Below are 16,199 nucleotides of genomic sequence, written 5' to 3'. Positions count from 1 at the left end.
TTTATCTGTGCACCATTATAGCTGTCAGCTGCTGTAAGGAGGGCCACCTCATCTGGAAGCCTTTCACAAATGGCAACTGTAGAAATAATGAAAAAAAAACCCCAAACAGTCCTTTTGTAATAAAAACCTGCACAGCTGATGATAGTGTTTGAAAAATAAAGTGGCTCATTCTTGGCTGTGTGGTGGCTGCAGTTGGGGAGCTGCCTTTGTCGCTCCAAGCTCATTCTCGGTGTATTTAAGTTTTCCTTTTTAGCTACGAGACAATTTTCTCATCTCACAGCCTCATCAGCAGGATAACATTTTTCATTTGTGTCTATCCAGTGTTCCAAATATTCTTTATTTTTTCTCATCTGTTGCAATTATTGATTATGATTTGCATTACAAAGCATTACAAAGTTATATATCGTTGAATCAACAACATCCATCCCAACCTCTTAACTGTCACAGAATATCTGACTTTATAAGATTAACATACACAGTTTTCACATTAGGCAACATTTTATTTCAACTACCATAAATAAACAGCGAGTGGATAGTTAAATTGTAGTAGAAATGGTTCTAATACCACTAAAAAACAAAGAAATGATAATAAATCGTTAGGTTTTAAACAATCAGCTAATGAAAGCGAGAATACATGAGCAGGACGCATGCTGCCACCACCTCTTGTAGCTCAGGAGGCGGAGTTACCAAATCTATTAGGCCAATGGTTGGTGGTTCGATCCCTGGGTGCTGAATATCCTTAGGGAAGATACTAATCCCAAGTTGCTCTTTGATGTAAATTACTGAAAGCACAACTGCTTCTGTGGGTGAGGCATGCTGTATCAAGTGCATTGAGTGTCCTTGTAGAGTGCTGTACAAGAACCAGTCAATTCACCATCTGCCTGTTTATACAACTTTACATTAACCATCCTGTCAATCTTCTTTAAGCCAACTTTTAACAATTTAGTATGTATTATTAAATAGAATATTGTTAACAATTTAAAAACAAATTAAAAAACCCAAAATATTGGTTTGTTCTTTTCCCCACACCTTCAAATAGTAATAACCCCATCTTAATCATAAGCTCAAACACAAATCAAGACAAATGAACAAGATAAATAAAAAAGATAGGAAGGTCACAGCAGCTCCAACATATCATTAAAGTCCTCACACAGGGGGCTGAACTTACAGTCAGTGCAGATTCTTCCACGAGGCTGACTACACAAAGTGCCATACAATTAGCAGAACAAGCATGGACCTCTGCCTCTCCCTCAGTGTGTTCACCATGGAAACATAAACATTATATCTGAATTGAATTTACTTAATAATACCTTGAAAAATAGAAGCACTGAGGAGGTGGGCTATACAGTCTTCCTACCACTTTTTTTGACAAATAAGCTTTAAAAAAAAAAAAAAAAAAAAAAAAACTTCCTTGTGCCCACGCTGATATAACTGAAGACTGAACTGAAGCTCTCCTTTGTATTCACCTTGAATCTCACATTTCTCAGCTTTATTGTGACTTAGTTGTGCATGTGTGAAACATGTTTTTGACATCCAAAGCTCAAAGATACATCAAAATATGTCCAAACATCCACAGCAGCAGCAGCATTAGACATAAATGAGCTGATATTGTGCTGCATCAAATAATGTAATAGCATTAGAGGAATAATTAAGAGAAACATATCATAACAACACATATCCTCTGTAAGATGTTAATCCTCTTACATAATGCTACAGCTACTAAGCTAATATGGGATAAACTGCACTTTAATAATAATAAGTCTTAAACTGTAAGTGCTAAAATCTACCTGCTATTTTATTTAAACAAGCACAACAGCTGAACTCTGGTGCAGAAGATAAGGCACACAAACAAGGCACAAAACACAACTTCTGCTATAACACTATATCTTTGTCAGATTTAAACAGGTAAATATATTACATTACATTTAAGAGTTTATTTGATTAAATCTGGGTGACCTGATGGCTACTAGAACAGCTACAATAATAAGTTCAGCAAACAAGGACAAGTCAGTAAATCGTTTTACAAAGATGAAAGAAAGACTTATCATAGACCATTACGAAGCACTTTGAACCATCTAAAATGGAAGGAATTTAACACACCATAAAAAAAACCTTTCGGTATTTGTGTGCAGTGAAAGAGTGATGGCCATAATAACAAACTGTTTCATACAGAATGTCTGCGGCTGATGAAAAATGTATGTAAAGCTGAAAGAGCCAATGTGTTGCCATTAGAATCTAATGCTCCGTGTCACATTTCAGCACATAAACTCACAAACACACATTTACCAAGCCCAGACTATGGTGACAGGTTGAGAGGAAATTTACAGTATAGACATTAAATTGCACTAAATGCTGAAAGCACTGTTTTGTAGATACAATACACTGTTGTCCTGATGGCGGTTGCCTTAAAGCCCTCTGCCCATTTTTTTTTTATTTACATGCTGTTCTAGTTTCAGAGTAGATGAGAACAGGCTGACACTGTGTCCTGTTATCTCAAAGAGACTGCAGCATCACAGCTCTAAATGTTCAAAGATGCAGTTAATACAGTTCAACTTCAAACTGAACCTACAACTGAAAAACAATGCCTACTGATGTTTTGACAACGAAGCCGTCGTCAAAGTCAAGCAGCGGGTCAAGGAGAAAATACTTTGATTCGCTCTCTTCAGCGTTTTAAGTTGTGAATATCAGAGGATTAATCCCTGAGAGGCTATTAAATATACTACATTAGTTATTAGTCAAAGTGAAAGGACTATTCACATACTTTTAACACCAAAGCACCAAACTGCAATGCACATCTATAAAACAATGACACACAGTAATGCACATTGTTCCCAAAATCATCAGGGACAGTCACTTTTTTTTATCCAGTTTCTTAAAGAGCTTTGATCTTATTTATGTTAATATGAAAGCCCAGACAGTTTACAGGTTTAGTTTAAAAAGTGTTTATCTTCTTTAAACATCTGGCTTCATCTTTGCAATGTTGCCATCAACAATGTGAAAAGGTGCAAAAATTGCATTTCCTCAATTGGCCACTCGAGGCAGTTTCCAAAAGCGAGTCGTTCTCCACAGACTGCCGTGTCAAAATACCTGACTTTAATGTCTTGATTCATGCTCAAGCATCAAGTTACTATATCCCAACCGGTTGATTCACTGGGCTAGTTTCAGTCATTGTTCAAATGTACTGTTTATTAGGTTGGGGAAACCTAAAGTCAGCTGAGACTGAAGAAGTCTCTTGGATGAGTGACGAAATGTTTCTCCCACTGAACACGCTGCGTCCAGATGAACAGAATCAACCTTTTGGGACTCGACTTTAATGTTTGCAGTAAAAATAATGATTTCAATTTCTGTAGCTAATTTCCACATTCACAGCAACAGGACAAGGAAGGGTTTTTGTCTTAGTTGTTATCGTTTTTGTAACTAACTCATTTTCTTTTTGCATTAAGGCTTAAGGATATAGACCTAGACTTCTTGACTGTGTTTGTGGGGTCAGTGTTATATTTTTGATGCAATTTTCTGGCAAATAATATGGTTTTCTGAAAAGACTTCTGATTAATGTGGTGTTTTGCCTGTATATTTCTTATCACTATTTAGCAGGTATCTGCATGGGTATGATGATGATGCATCCCACTATCCTTTGAATATGTTAAAAAAAAAAAAAAAAAAAAAGAAGATAAAAAAAACAATAAAAAAGTAACATCATGCTTATAATGATAAACTTGCAACTTTCAAGTGGGACTTTAAACTCTTTTATACTTAAATACCAAAACCACCAACAGGTTCATCTTTCTGTCAAGAATTTTTTTTACATAACTTTAACTGAAGCCTATTCATGTCTGTGCATCTTTTAAAAACTTAAGTCATCTCTATGTACTATTACATACAGTTCATTCTTTTAAGGCTTTATTTTCTGTGTTCTGTGGTCTCCAACACGACTGAAGTGTATTCCTTGGTGACTATTTTTAGTGAGGAATTAATACTTTTTAGCAACTTTAGTGACTCATTCATTGCAGCAGAGTAGCGTACAGAAAATTAGAAGCTCCAATCTTTGTTGGTTGTGGCCTTTTCATGGGATTTGTGTAGTAAGAATAAAACATAGATTAGCACCAGGCTAATCTTTTAAGTGAACATGTTTTTGGCTTATTTGACCAACGTGCTGGATACAGAGCTAAAAATCTGGCCCTGACTCTGGCTTTTATCTCAGATAGCTGTAGTGATTTGAGTTAAGCCCAGCTCATTGGAGTCCTCCCAGCTCTGATAGGGCATAGAGGACATGTCCATGGCTAGTCATACGGGCCTGGCTTGCTTTACGCCTCCCCGAGTTTCTGCAGGGCACGAATGATCCCGCAGAGTGCTTCTCACACGGCTCACTCCATGACAGTCACCTTGTCCTTGTGTTCTGGGACAGCAAAAGTCTCTGAAGCATCTCTTGAAGTTCTCATCCAGGAAAGCATAGAGGATGGGGTTAAGGCTGCTGTTGGTGTAGCCCAGCGCCACACAGAAGAAGTAGGCGGCCATAACAGCCGTGGTCTCGGGGACATTTGTTGACAGCGTCTTGACCAAGATGAAGATGTGAATGGGTGTCCAGCACACCACAAAGACGGCGACCACCACCAGCACCAGACGGGTGATGCGACGCAGGTTGCGGTCCTTCTCGCGTGAGCCTGACAGCAGCCGCACGCTCTTCAGCCTCATGACCATCAGAGTGTAGCAGACAGTTATAATGATGACCGGTGCCACAAATGCAAAGATGAAGACACAGATCTTCATCAGCGTGTCCCAGTAGATGTAGGGATCAGGGAACTGTAAAGCACACTCTGTAGTCCCTGTTAGTTACAGAAGAATGTAGTTATAGGAACACACAGCAGGAAATGCTCAAAATGACATGCTAATGTCAGATTGACATGTTCAAAGTTACATGTCAAACTGACATCTTTAAAATTGCATAGAGATGTTTAGTGAATGGTTTTCTTGTGTTTATTAGCATGAAGCTGATGGATATGAAGGAAGTGTTACTCTCAGGGTATTAATAGCAGTAAAAAAACATATGACTTAACCCTGTAACTCCAAACGCATTATATCTGACACATGAGTTATTGTGAGTTTTTGAGACCTCCATCGCCAGTGCGATTTCTTTTTTCCCCTGAACACCTAAATGCATTTCACAAAAATGCTGGCTGTAGCAAATATGATTAAAAGTCATATATGCAAATAGATATGGAAAGTCTTTTTTTTTCTTTTTAATTGTCAGAAGGCTCTAAACACTCCAGTTTAAAAAAAATGAATTTTTCTGGAAATTATTTCCCAGTTCTGGCTTTACTGGGTTAAAATTCCCAATTTAGGTCAGTTAAACTGTTTGTAAACATTAAAGTCTGGCTATAATACACTAAAATACATTCATAAACACCATGAAAAACTGTTTAGTTTGTAAATGCAAAGTATTTCTCAGTCATTTTACATTCACAAGCCACTTGTTTGGATAGAGCTGTTTAACCCTTTGTTAATGTAAATATATAATCAGCTGATCACCTGGCTGCAACTCACTGCATTTAGACATGCAGACAAGTGACTTTAAACATGCTGTTTCATTGAGAATTTTCAAAACAACCATGTCTTGTATTTACGAGAAAATATCCAATGTGTTGCAATTCTCTGGGTGAAAATGCTTTTTGATGTCAGAGGTCAGAGGAGAAAGAAAAGACTGCTTTGATCTGATGAGACAGTAATTCAAATGACCACTGATTACAGCTGAGGCTTGCAGGAGAGCATCTCTGAATGCACAGCATGTCAAACCTTGAAGCAGGTGGGCTACAGCAACAGAAGACCATGCTCAACCACTCCTGCAAGCTAAGACCAGGTAACTGAGGTGACAATATGCATGGACACTAGCAGACTGAAAAAACTGGTGAGTCTGGTGGGTCAGAGTTTGGTATAAATGACATGAAAGCATGATCCTGCCTTGTATCAACGTTTCAGGCTACTGGTGGGGTATTGATGTGAGAGATATATTCTTGGCACACTTTGGGCTCCTTAGCACAAACTGAGCATTGTTTAAACACCTCAGTCTACCTTATTATTGTTCCTGAACATGTCTGTCCCTTTATAACCACGGTGTAGTCGTTAACAAATTTCCCACATGTGGGACTAATAATGGTTATCTTATCTTATCTTCTGATGGTTGCCTCCAGGAGGATAACACACAATACCATCATCCCAAACTGATTTCTTGAAAATGACAATGTGTTCGCTGTGCTCAAATGGCCAGCAGCAACTGCCTAGTGCTATCATGTCAATATGGACCAAAATCTCTGAATAATGTTTCCAGCATATTTTTGAATCTATGCCACTAAGAATTCAGGCAACTATGAAGGCAAACAGGGGTCCAGCTCAGCAGGTGTACCTAATAAAGTGGTGTGTATTATGTTCTCAGTAGACATAGTTTGACAAAATTTTTTCATGCTATTTTATCCTTCGTTGTGTATTTTATTTGTTTAATTTTCCACCCACCTCCATTCAGTTCCCCAAAGAGGAGTTATGCTTTCAATACTAAATGGAGGGACTTAAAGTCAAGTGTTGGCAAACGAAATTCCCTCTGGGATTAATAAAGTGTCTCTGATTATGATTCTGATCCTTTTGGGCTCCTTTAAATTCCTGTCCAGCCACCAGCATGGCTTAGAAATGACAATGTGAGAGAGATCCTGTGACGCATAAAAGTTGTCAATTGAGGAAGCTAAAGTCCAGAATTAGATTCATGAGCAAGTCTTTGGATAAAGTGTCTTGTACTCAATAGAGTTTCATTGTAAAGACGAACTTCAGACATTTGCTGAAAGAAAATATGTTCTTCTATTATAACCTTTCTAAAGGAAGACCCATTTTCTCTGTCATAGCTTCAGCAAATCAAGTAGCTAATAGGCTGTCATCAGACCTATAGAACACCCTGTTCATTGAATGTGAAGTAGCCAATTGAGATAATTCTCAGCTGGAAATTATATAGAGCTTTTAGCATGAAATTGCGTATGAGTCCCCTTAGTACAGAAGAAGGTAATTTGTCTCTACAGCAGACAGACTATAAATAAACAGTGAAATATAACAAAAAAAAAACCTATAAAAACTAGATAAAGAACAGAGGTAGGGTCATACCAGTGCATGAAATGGTCATACCGTTATTAGTATTGGTGCTGCCCAGTATCATGGCAGGGATCCCAGCAGCCGACGACAGCACCCAGATGATAACATTGATGATCTTGGCCTTGACGGGGGTCCGGAAATCCAAGGCCTTAACAGGGTGACACACAGCTACGTAGCGGTCCACGCTCATCATGGTCAAGGTGAAGATGCTGGTGAACATGTTATAGTAATCGATGGAGATGAAAACTTTGCACGCTATCTCGCCAAACGGCCAGGAGCTGAGCAGGTAGTCGGTGCTCTGGAAGGGCATGGTGGTGGTGACCAAGGCGTCAGCCACGGCCAGGTTAAAGATGTAGATGTTGGTGGCTGTTTTCATTTTTGTGTATCTGGGGGGGAGGAGTGGGGAGAGTAGAAGTAAACACGATTCTCTTTGATTTTCTTTCATCTGGAGGGAAGCGAGAGTGATTAAATCATGTGTTCAGTATAATAAAGGGAAGCAACATGGGGGAAAACCCTGTCATTGTTTCCATGAGGTATTAAAGTCAAGCTTACATGATTATATGATAGGGAACACATGAGCTCTGACTAACACACTGTCGTCAGTGACATCTATCTATCTATCTATCTATCTATCTATCTATCTATCTATCTATCTATCTATCTATCTATCTATCTATCTATCTATCTATCTATCTATCTATCTCTCTCTCTGTGTGTGTGTGTGTGTGTGTGTGTGTGTGTGTTTGAAACAAGAAAACACACAATATGCATGCACTATACAGTTGCAGAAACGACAAAAATCCAACATTTGCTTCATTTTAACCCTCATTTCTGTTGATGTATGTCCCAGACCTGAGTAGAGCTGATACTAAACTTAATGCTTTTCTGAAAACACATGAGCAAACACACTGCAAAGGACTTGATCAGTGCGCACCGAATTCCCATTTTATGAGCTACTCCTGCAGATACGCACTCGGTTTCAAGCTGATGATCATGCTCTTTCACACAACAGATAACACGCTTTCAAAGCTGATAGCTCACCTTATGATGACATACATCACCAAACAATTGCCGACTAAGCCCACCACGAACACTATGGAGTAAACGGCGACTATGATGGGGATGATGGGCGACATTGGCTCGGGTTCAGCATCCCAGGTGCCGTTGGCAGTGTAGTTGAAGATATCCGAAGGTTGCCAGGTGAAGTTTGGGATGCACTCCCCCGGCTGGCCCGAGGGACACCGGTCCTCTTTGAAGATGTGCACCACGTTGCTCTCCATGGTGCTGAAAGCTGCCGCCGCCGCCGCCGCTGCTGTTGCTGCTGCTGTTGGGCGTAAACTGACCGCTCAACTTAAATTGGTGCAGACCAAGACAGCAGAATATCTGGCGACTGTTTAAAAAAACAGGGCAATTTTTTCCATTAGCACATACTGTGGGATCTGTGTGAGAGAACAAGAGCCAACACAACGCGCTCAAGGACATCATTACACAAGTGTGACACCACCTTACCTGCTTTCCCGCTTCCAAAAAAGTTCATTGGAATAAACCCAGGCGGATGAGCAGAAGTGCAAACACGGACTGAAATCCGCATGCGAGGAAAAACGTGAGAAACAAAAGGTTTCCGGGTAGTTGGCGAACGCACAGCACAATCCACTGGCTGTGCCACTGCTGCGTCCCCGAAGGTGCGCACTGGAAGCCCGCACTGCTCATTCAGTGACATCAGAGGCAGCGCCAACAGATATGACAGAGTATCCAGCCAGAATAAGGGCTCTTACCACAGGAATAACAGCTAGATAGAAACACAGCCCGTTTATCACTCTTTTATCTAGATTTGGCCCATTTTTGTTTTGTTTCTGGTACTTGCATTACTAGTGACTAACGCACTTTGACCGTTAAACCACATTTTAAGCTACACAAAATAACGAAAATAATCTTTAAAATATATTTTTTTCCTCTGTGTGTTCAAACATAATGTTATGAATTCCTGTTTTTGCTGCCAACTCACGTGAGAGCTACCACCGCAGTGCAAAAATACAGAGTCCTGGTTGCTGAAGGTTATAAGACATTTTAACGCAGACGTCAGGCGATCTAACCTAAAAAATATATATATGAATGCAACATATGAAACAGCCTGAGCGGAAACGAGCGATACCAAAGGGCGCTACTTTGCGCGGCTTCACAGGAAAAAAGAGGGAAAAAAGTGATCGTCACCTCATCAACACTCTTGTTTCCAATTTGACCGGAATTAGTTTTGCTGCAACAGTAGAGAAGTCTCATTTTTCAGCTTTGCCTTTAATCTCCGTGAAAACATTTTCCTTGCGCATTGTCTCTCTTTTATTAATTTAACTTTACCCGAAAACATGGATCTACTCGTCCACCCCACAATAACACAAAATGTAAAAGCACTGAGATGTCAAACTAACGAATCACTACCATCCCAAATAAAGAAAGCATCAGTCCCGATATTACAGGCTATTCCCATGTAACCTGTCTCCCCCTTTCTCCTTCAACAGTCAGCAGACAGATTCCAACCAGCACGTAATTAAGCGTGTGCTGTTTCCTTTCCTTCGTTTCATGCATTGACAGTTGTTGCTTAGAGACCCATCGTGGCCAGGTGTAACTTGAGTGACAAGGCCTTTTTGTAGGTGTGTTTCTATTGTCAATGACGGACTTGACTTTGTGAGATGTCCTGTGTTGTTGTTGTTGTTTTTTGTACAAATATTTGATGCAAATCCCACTTGAACCTTGAGAATCGCATCGTTTCCCTCTCATAGCCCAAGAGATTGAGTGAAGGAAGGAGGCAGTTACAGTGTTTACCCTCAGTCTTATAAGTGCAGTGCCAAAGGTCTGTTTGCACATAGATACAATCTGCTACTGTTCCTCTGGCACTTGAAACAGTTTTTTTTATATATGTATTTGCGTTCCAGAGGAAGAGAGGAAATGTTTGTTATGTAACTTCCTGTAGATGAGGTCAAGAGTGAATTCCTTTTGGCATTTTCCTCCACTTTGCATAGTGAGCCCAAGGCCCTATCTCTTCAGTAAGATGCTTCACTTTAATGATGAAACAACTTTCAGTGAAACAACCTAATTTCTCTTTTTGTTGGGGTTTTCCCAAATGATCTATTTAAAAAAATAATTCTTTCAAGAGTTCTTCACCTGCTGATTAGTGTCTCATTTTGAAATTTTCCATTTATTTAGCTCCACTTGAAAACTGTCCTTCCATATGCAGTATTAGTTTCCACTTTAGCATTCACTGAAAGATTGCATCAACAGAAAAAAGATAGCTACAGTTTGTGTGCAGCTTTTGGAGATTAAAAAAAAAATAAGCAGAATGTGCTTCCCAGACACAACCTCTTCCCAACAACAGAGTAATACTTCTTTGATCCTACAACTATATTATTGATTAATCTTCAAAATATCTGCCTCCCCACCCACTCTCGGTTACACAGAGGAAAAACTGCCGCTTGCAGAGTACATATTCACCTGGTTTAAAGCCTTAAGGTTCCTGTGTTGTTTCAGCAGTTCAGTAAAACAGTTAAGAGGAAGTAAGAGGTCAGTTTAAAAGGTTGCTTCTGTAATCCAACATGACATATTTTTGTTCAACACATCTGTCTGCCTGAAGCTGATGAGTGAAGCTACTGTATTAAAAAAAATATGGTGAAAGATGCTAAAATCTTCCACAGAGCTGCGGGATACTGTAGAGCCAGGTGATAAATCTCTGTGGGCAAATAAATCTTACACAATACACCTAGCGACATCACCATCATTATATTATACAAAATGATCTTATGAAATATGAAATCCCGTGAATTCAGTTTAATTTGATTTTATTTATATGGGGCCAATTTTTTAACACTCTTTAACAGTATTCAGTACCTTGCATGTGACGAGAAGAACTTTAAGTTTAACTGTGGATTTAACAGGGAGCCAGTTAAGAGAAGCTAATAGGCACAATAGGGTCTCTCTTTCTTGTCCCTGTTAGTAGTCGCACTGCATCATTATGGATCGAATGAAGGCTTTCAGGGAACTTATTTTTTAAACAACTCGATAGCAATGAATTAAATTCAGCCTCAGAGTAACACATGCACAAACTAGTTTTTCACTGTCACTGTCACAGAGATGAAAGAAATAAGTGCTACATATTTGTTTATTGTGCACACTGAAGGACATATCCCGGCCAAAAGTGACTCCCAGGTTCCTCAGTGTTATGGAGGGAAAGATAATGCCAGACAGAAAAATGGTCTTTGAACCCACTTCCAGCATTTTGCACAATTTTGTGAAAAATAATTTAATGTTAAAAAATATTCTACATGCTCTATTTTGCACCATTATATCCTCCTCTGAAATTGTCACTAGTTGTTTTTTGCAATGTGGAGTTTCTTTAGTAGTGTGTAGTCAAATATGAGACTTTTTTTGTGTATTTTAAAGAGCCAGTGCTCAAACATTTTTTGATGCATCTGTCCCAAATTACAGCTCCTAATTCAATTTAATGGTAGGAAAGGCCTGTGAAAATATCATGCTTTTATCTTTAATAGTTTTTCATGTTCAAACATTGCCTCAGATTTCAAAGCACAAGAAAAAAGGCTTGGAAGTGTGAGGACAGTGCTTTTTAAAAGTATCAATATCTAGAAAAGCATTCGATATATTCACAGGAATCATTATAATTGTCTGGACTTTAGACCATAATGTTTTTAGGTAAATCAGAGATGGTCAAGTAATGAATGTTTTAAAAATGTCTTGATTTGAGATGGAATGAACCACTCGTTCATAGTTTAAGTGATTTGTGTTATTTGGCTTTATAATGGTCTGTGGCCAGGTATCTGCTATAGAGCAAAGAAAAAAAATACAGCATTTTCAAATAATGTTGGCTACGGGAAATAAAAAAAATAATGGTCCCTGTACAGAACCCTGTGGAACTCCATGACTAAACAGTGTATTCTAATGTAGTAAAATGATTAGTGGTATCGAATGCTGCAACTCTTAAAATAAACAGTTCCTTTGCACATGATTACCATAACTACCGTATTTTTCGGACTATAAGGCACACTTAAAATCCTTTAATTTTCTCAAAAATCAACAGTGCGCCTTATAATCCGGTGCGCCTTATGTATGAATTCTGGTTTTGCTTACTGACCTCGAAACGATTTTATGTGGTACATGGCGCTCAAAAATCTGCCAAAAGATGTTTTAGTACGACTTTAGTAAGATACGAAGCTGCACCACTTGATGGATTGTCGGAGCATTACGGCTACCTTAATCAGGAGCCTCAGGGAGTAATCTGGGACCAAAACTTGAGGTGCCAAAGTCAAACGAACACTGCGGCACATTGAGAGTTAAAAACTGTCCAAATTCTTTCACCTTTAATAAAATGATCAGCATTGCTGCTTTACCAGGTGTAACAATTAAGTTTAAGTTCCAGGCATCCATGAAAACAGAATTTATTACATTTAACGGAGTTAGAAGTTAGCAGGAAGTTAGCTAAGTTTAGTTACCTAGGCATGATATACCATGTTCTGACTGAGAGACTTCTGAAAAAATTAAAACGTACAGCTCTGCTATCACTTCCAACATAAATGAAGACAGAAAACTAAACAGCAGTGACTTTTGTAGGGTTACTGAAGTTGGGCTAGCTGGTATATAATGATGTGTTACCTGATCGCTAGCGACACAGCTATGTTAGCATAACATAAACAGTGAAGCTGGAGGATGAACGCTAACTTTTTTTCTACTCGATAAAAGTTAACGGGAGAGTTCGCAATGGTTAGGGACAAATGCAATGGCATGGCAGGATGCTGTAAAGGGACCAAACTTCAGTCAGGAGAACAACTGAGATAATGCATCCACAATAAGAGGTTAGTCATTAATATACTGCAACAACATGGGAATAGAGCAGCTGCGAGAGAATTCAGCATTAATGAATCAATCAATCGGAAGTGGAAGAAGCAAGAAGCAAGAAGAGTGATTTGAGTAAAGTTTGAGTTATCTGACTGTTTCATTTCACTTAATGCACCTTATAATCCCGTGTCCCTTCTGATATGAAAAATACGGTAGTCTTTCAAGATTTTTTTTTTAAAATTAAGAACGATTAGAAATCAGTATCTAATCATTTATAAGGCGACTTTCAGCAGTGTTAATTAATAGAGATAAACTGATCAACATTTAAAATTGATGCATTAATTAATTTTAAGACTTGTTTGAACAGCCTTGTAAGACTGGGCTTTAAAGAGGGAATAATTAAACATGAAGGACTTCATAAAAACAATAATAAAAGCTTTTAAAGGAAATTGCAAATCCACAATAACAATTTATTTTCCAAATATGTATGTTTAGTGTTTTGGTTTTGGCTCCTTTCTTTTCCTAAAGAAAACTGAACAATGAATCCATCACATCGAAGTGGCTGCTATTGTTACCACAGCTAAAATCACAAAGCAGCATCCACACGTCCATGATAATACAGCACTGGCAGGGGGTGGAGGTGTGGAGTTAACTGTTTTCTTTTTCATTTGCAAAGTACAGATGCTTAGCTTAATATTAACTGCTGACTCTTTGAAGATAAGACTTATAATTTAGACTGTCAGGATTTAGTATTTTCGCAGCAGCTTTCTTTAAAAAGAGAAACTGTCACAGTTTAAATATCCAAATGCAGCATTATTACCTTGCTAAATAAATACAGTGTGCATAAAAGAGAGCAAAAGTTTGAAATATTTTTTAAGCCTTTATATTCTAGATGATTCTAATCTGTTGTTTTGCTATTTGTCTCACAATCTTTATTCCACTTTAGGCACAGTAGATAGGAACAGGTTACATGTTAAGCAGCAGGAGACCCATTAGGACAGCTGTTTTCTTCAGAGCCATTCAATAAAAGCCAGATGTTAAAATGTATTTTGGTTTACAAAATATGTTAAATATGGAATACTAGAGACCATTTAAATTGTGGGATGACAAGGATACATATGCCGTACATTCCCACATGAAGAGGGACATCTGGTTACCACAACCAAGTAAAAAAGTATATTTTTAGAACTGTTTAGGTATTAATAATAACTAATGATTAAACACGGAGTAGTGTATAAACACATTTGGAATTCAATTCTGGATTTAACAGGCAGCCAATAAAGAGATGCAAATAGTGAAGAAATATCTCTCCTTCTAGTCCCTGTCAGTACTCTTGCTGCAGTATTTTGGATCAACTGAAGGCTTTTCAGGGAGTTTTTAGGACATGCTGATAATTATCACTTAGAAGTCTAGCCTAGAAGTACCTAATGCATGAACTAGTTTTGGACTTTTACCCAAAGAGCTCAGTTTTTATTTAATAAATCCTGAATAAGTTTTCCCTTGTACTTTTAGAGTCCATTAACTGCTGTTTGACAAACTTCAGGCAGGATGTCATGTGTATTTTACTCAGCGTGCCTTCTGTCTAACCACTCTACTACAAGCGCCTAATGGAAGAATTGCTGCTGATAATCTTCTAGCAGGTCAACCAGCCCCCTGCAGAAGACTTCTGAAGCTCTGTTTGTGTGACTGTTGGGTTCTCTGTTACAGGGCCAACATGCTTTCTTACACACAGTGGCCTCTAGCAAGAGTGTTGTGGATTTGTTTATGACATATATACCTGTATACACCGGACATATACTCACATATACAACACATATACAACACACACACACACACACACACACATATATATCTGTATCTATCTATCTATATATATATATATCTATATATATATATATATATCTATCTACATATATATATATATATATATATATATATATATATACACATATATATACACACACTTACACTGGAGTGTTTATTTAATGGAATCACTGTGATAAGCATTTAACCTATATGTTTAAAATCACAAGACCCACATATGTAGGTCAAATATTATCCACAATTATATTAATGAAGTTTGTGCCACTTGTTGTATATGAGCATATGTGATCAATACTGTCTAAAATGTAGTAATTAGGATTGATAAGTTTCCTTTGATTGTGTTATGGCCAACGGTGACGTCCAAACCTTGGCCCTGCTAAGATGCACCTGGGACACCTTTTGACCATCTCCGTTGCCCAAAGTTGTGAAAACCCCTTTTTTAATGGATATAGTAGCATACCCCTAGAAGCAAACTCGACAAAGTTATCAGGAGGATTAATTGTTTTCTCTCTGCAGTCTGTTTAATATCTGTAGTTTTGCAGACTTTTGGACTCACTCTGGCCATAAAACTGTCAAAGGAACCCAATTAAAAATGGTGGATGCTGGGAACAGTGCTTGGAAAGTTATGGAGTAGTGCCAGAAAGTTATGTAACACTAGTGTCGGAGATTAAAGAAGGAACATAGTGCAAATTGACAAGTGATTGGGGAAAAGTATTGACAAAAAAAATTACATTTATAATTGGGGGTGAGACAGTAATTAGTAGTTTAAATTTAATACTGATCAAGAAAAAAACAAGGAATGGAAAAATACCCAACAGCAGGATGAGGAGGGTTGATATGGCCCAGCCTGCTTTTTTCCTGTCTGTCATTTCGTGTGTCTGTGCTGTTTGTGCTTAAACCCCGGGGTTCACATCGCTTTGTTTTTTTTTGCTATTATTTTGCTGTAAAATGTACTGTTTTTCTGTTCTATGTATTAAACTCTGTTCCAAGAATTCTTCTCTTTTGCACAGGATCTTTTTGAGTGATTTGATTTTGATTGGATCTGAAAAGCTGGACCTCTACATCATTGGGATAATAAGGTTATCATATTGAATTTGCGACCCAACAAGAGCCTTGTTAATTTTAGCAATTTCACAATTACAGAGGCCACTGTGCCTTTGAGAGCACTCTAGGCTACTTGCTGTCCATCACCTTACCATAGGTGGGCTCCACTAAAGTTTAAAACACACTTCAGTGAATATTAAAGCAAACGGGATACATGTGACCACAGTATGAAGCATCACAGCAAAGGTTTACGACTTTTGCAAGAGAGAAATTTCCAAGAGAATTATTTTTAATAAATGAAGGTAAGATTGTTTTAATTATTGAGTGTTTTGAGATGCCAAAAAAGTCAGTTTCTTTTCTTTGATATTAAA

The 16,199-nt window shown here is 38.2% G+C and overlaps 1 protein-coding gene across 1 annotated transcript; it reads right to left on the bottom strand.

Moving 5' to 3' along the window:
• Positions 1–3,737: 3,737 nt before the first annotated feature.
• On the bottom strand, positions 3,738–8,505 carry oprk1 (opioid receptor, kappa 1). The gene is made up of 3 exons (XM_063461580.1): positions 8,167–8,505; positions 7,159–7,511; positions 3,738–4,823 (listed from the first exon to the last, which is right to left on the bottom strand). The coding sequence occupies exons 1-3, from the start codon at positions 8,403–8,405 to the stop codon at positions 4,285–4,287; spliced, it is 1,131 nt and encodes a 376-aa protein (XP_063317650.1). The 5' UTR covers positions 8,406–8,505; the 3' UTR covers positions 3,738–4,284.
• Between the last annotated feature and the right edge of the window lie 7,694 nt (positions 8,506–16,199).

This window comes from Pelmatolapia mariae, linkage group LG18, assembly GCF_036321145.2.
Source record: "Pelmatolapia mariae isolate MD_Pm_ZW linkage group LG18, Pm_UMD_F_2, whole genome shotgun sequence".
Taxonomy (NCBI): domain Eukaryota; kingdom Metazoa; phylum Chordata; class Actinopteri; order Cichliformes; family Cichlidae; genus Pelmatolapia; species Pelmatolapia mariae.
This window is presented reverse-complemented; position numbering and strand designations above follow the sequence as displayed.

Bases quoted from the DNA above. Each gene is read 5' to 3' on its own strand.
- oprk1 (XM_063461580.1), bottom strand. From the start codon at position 8,405: ATGGAGAGCAACGTGGTGCACATCTTCAAAGAGGACCGGTGTCCCTCG. The intron at 7,512-8,166 runs GTGAGCTATCAG...CCTCCCCCCCAG, and splicing joins GTGATGTATGTCATCATAAG to ATACACAAAAATGAAAACAG. The intron at 4,824-7,158 runs GTATGACCATTT...TGTAACTAACAG, and splicing joins CAGCACCAATACTAATAACG to GGACTACAGAGTGTGCTTTA.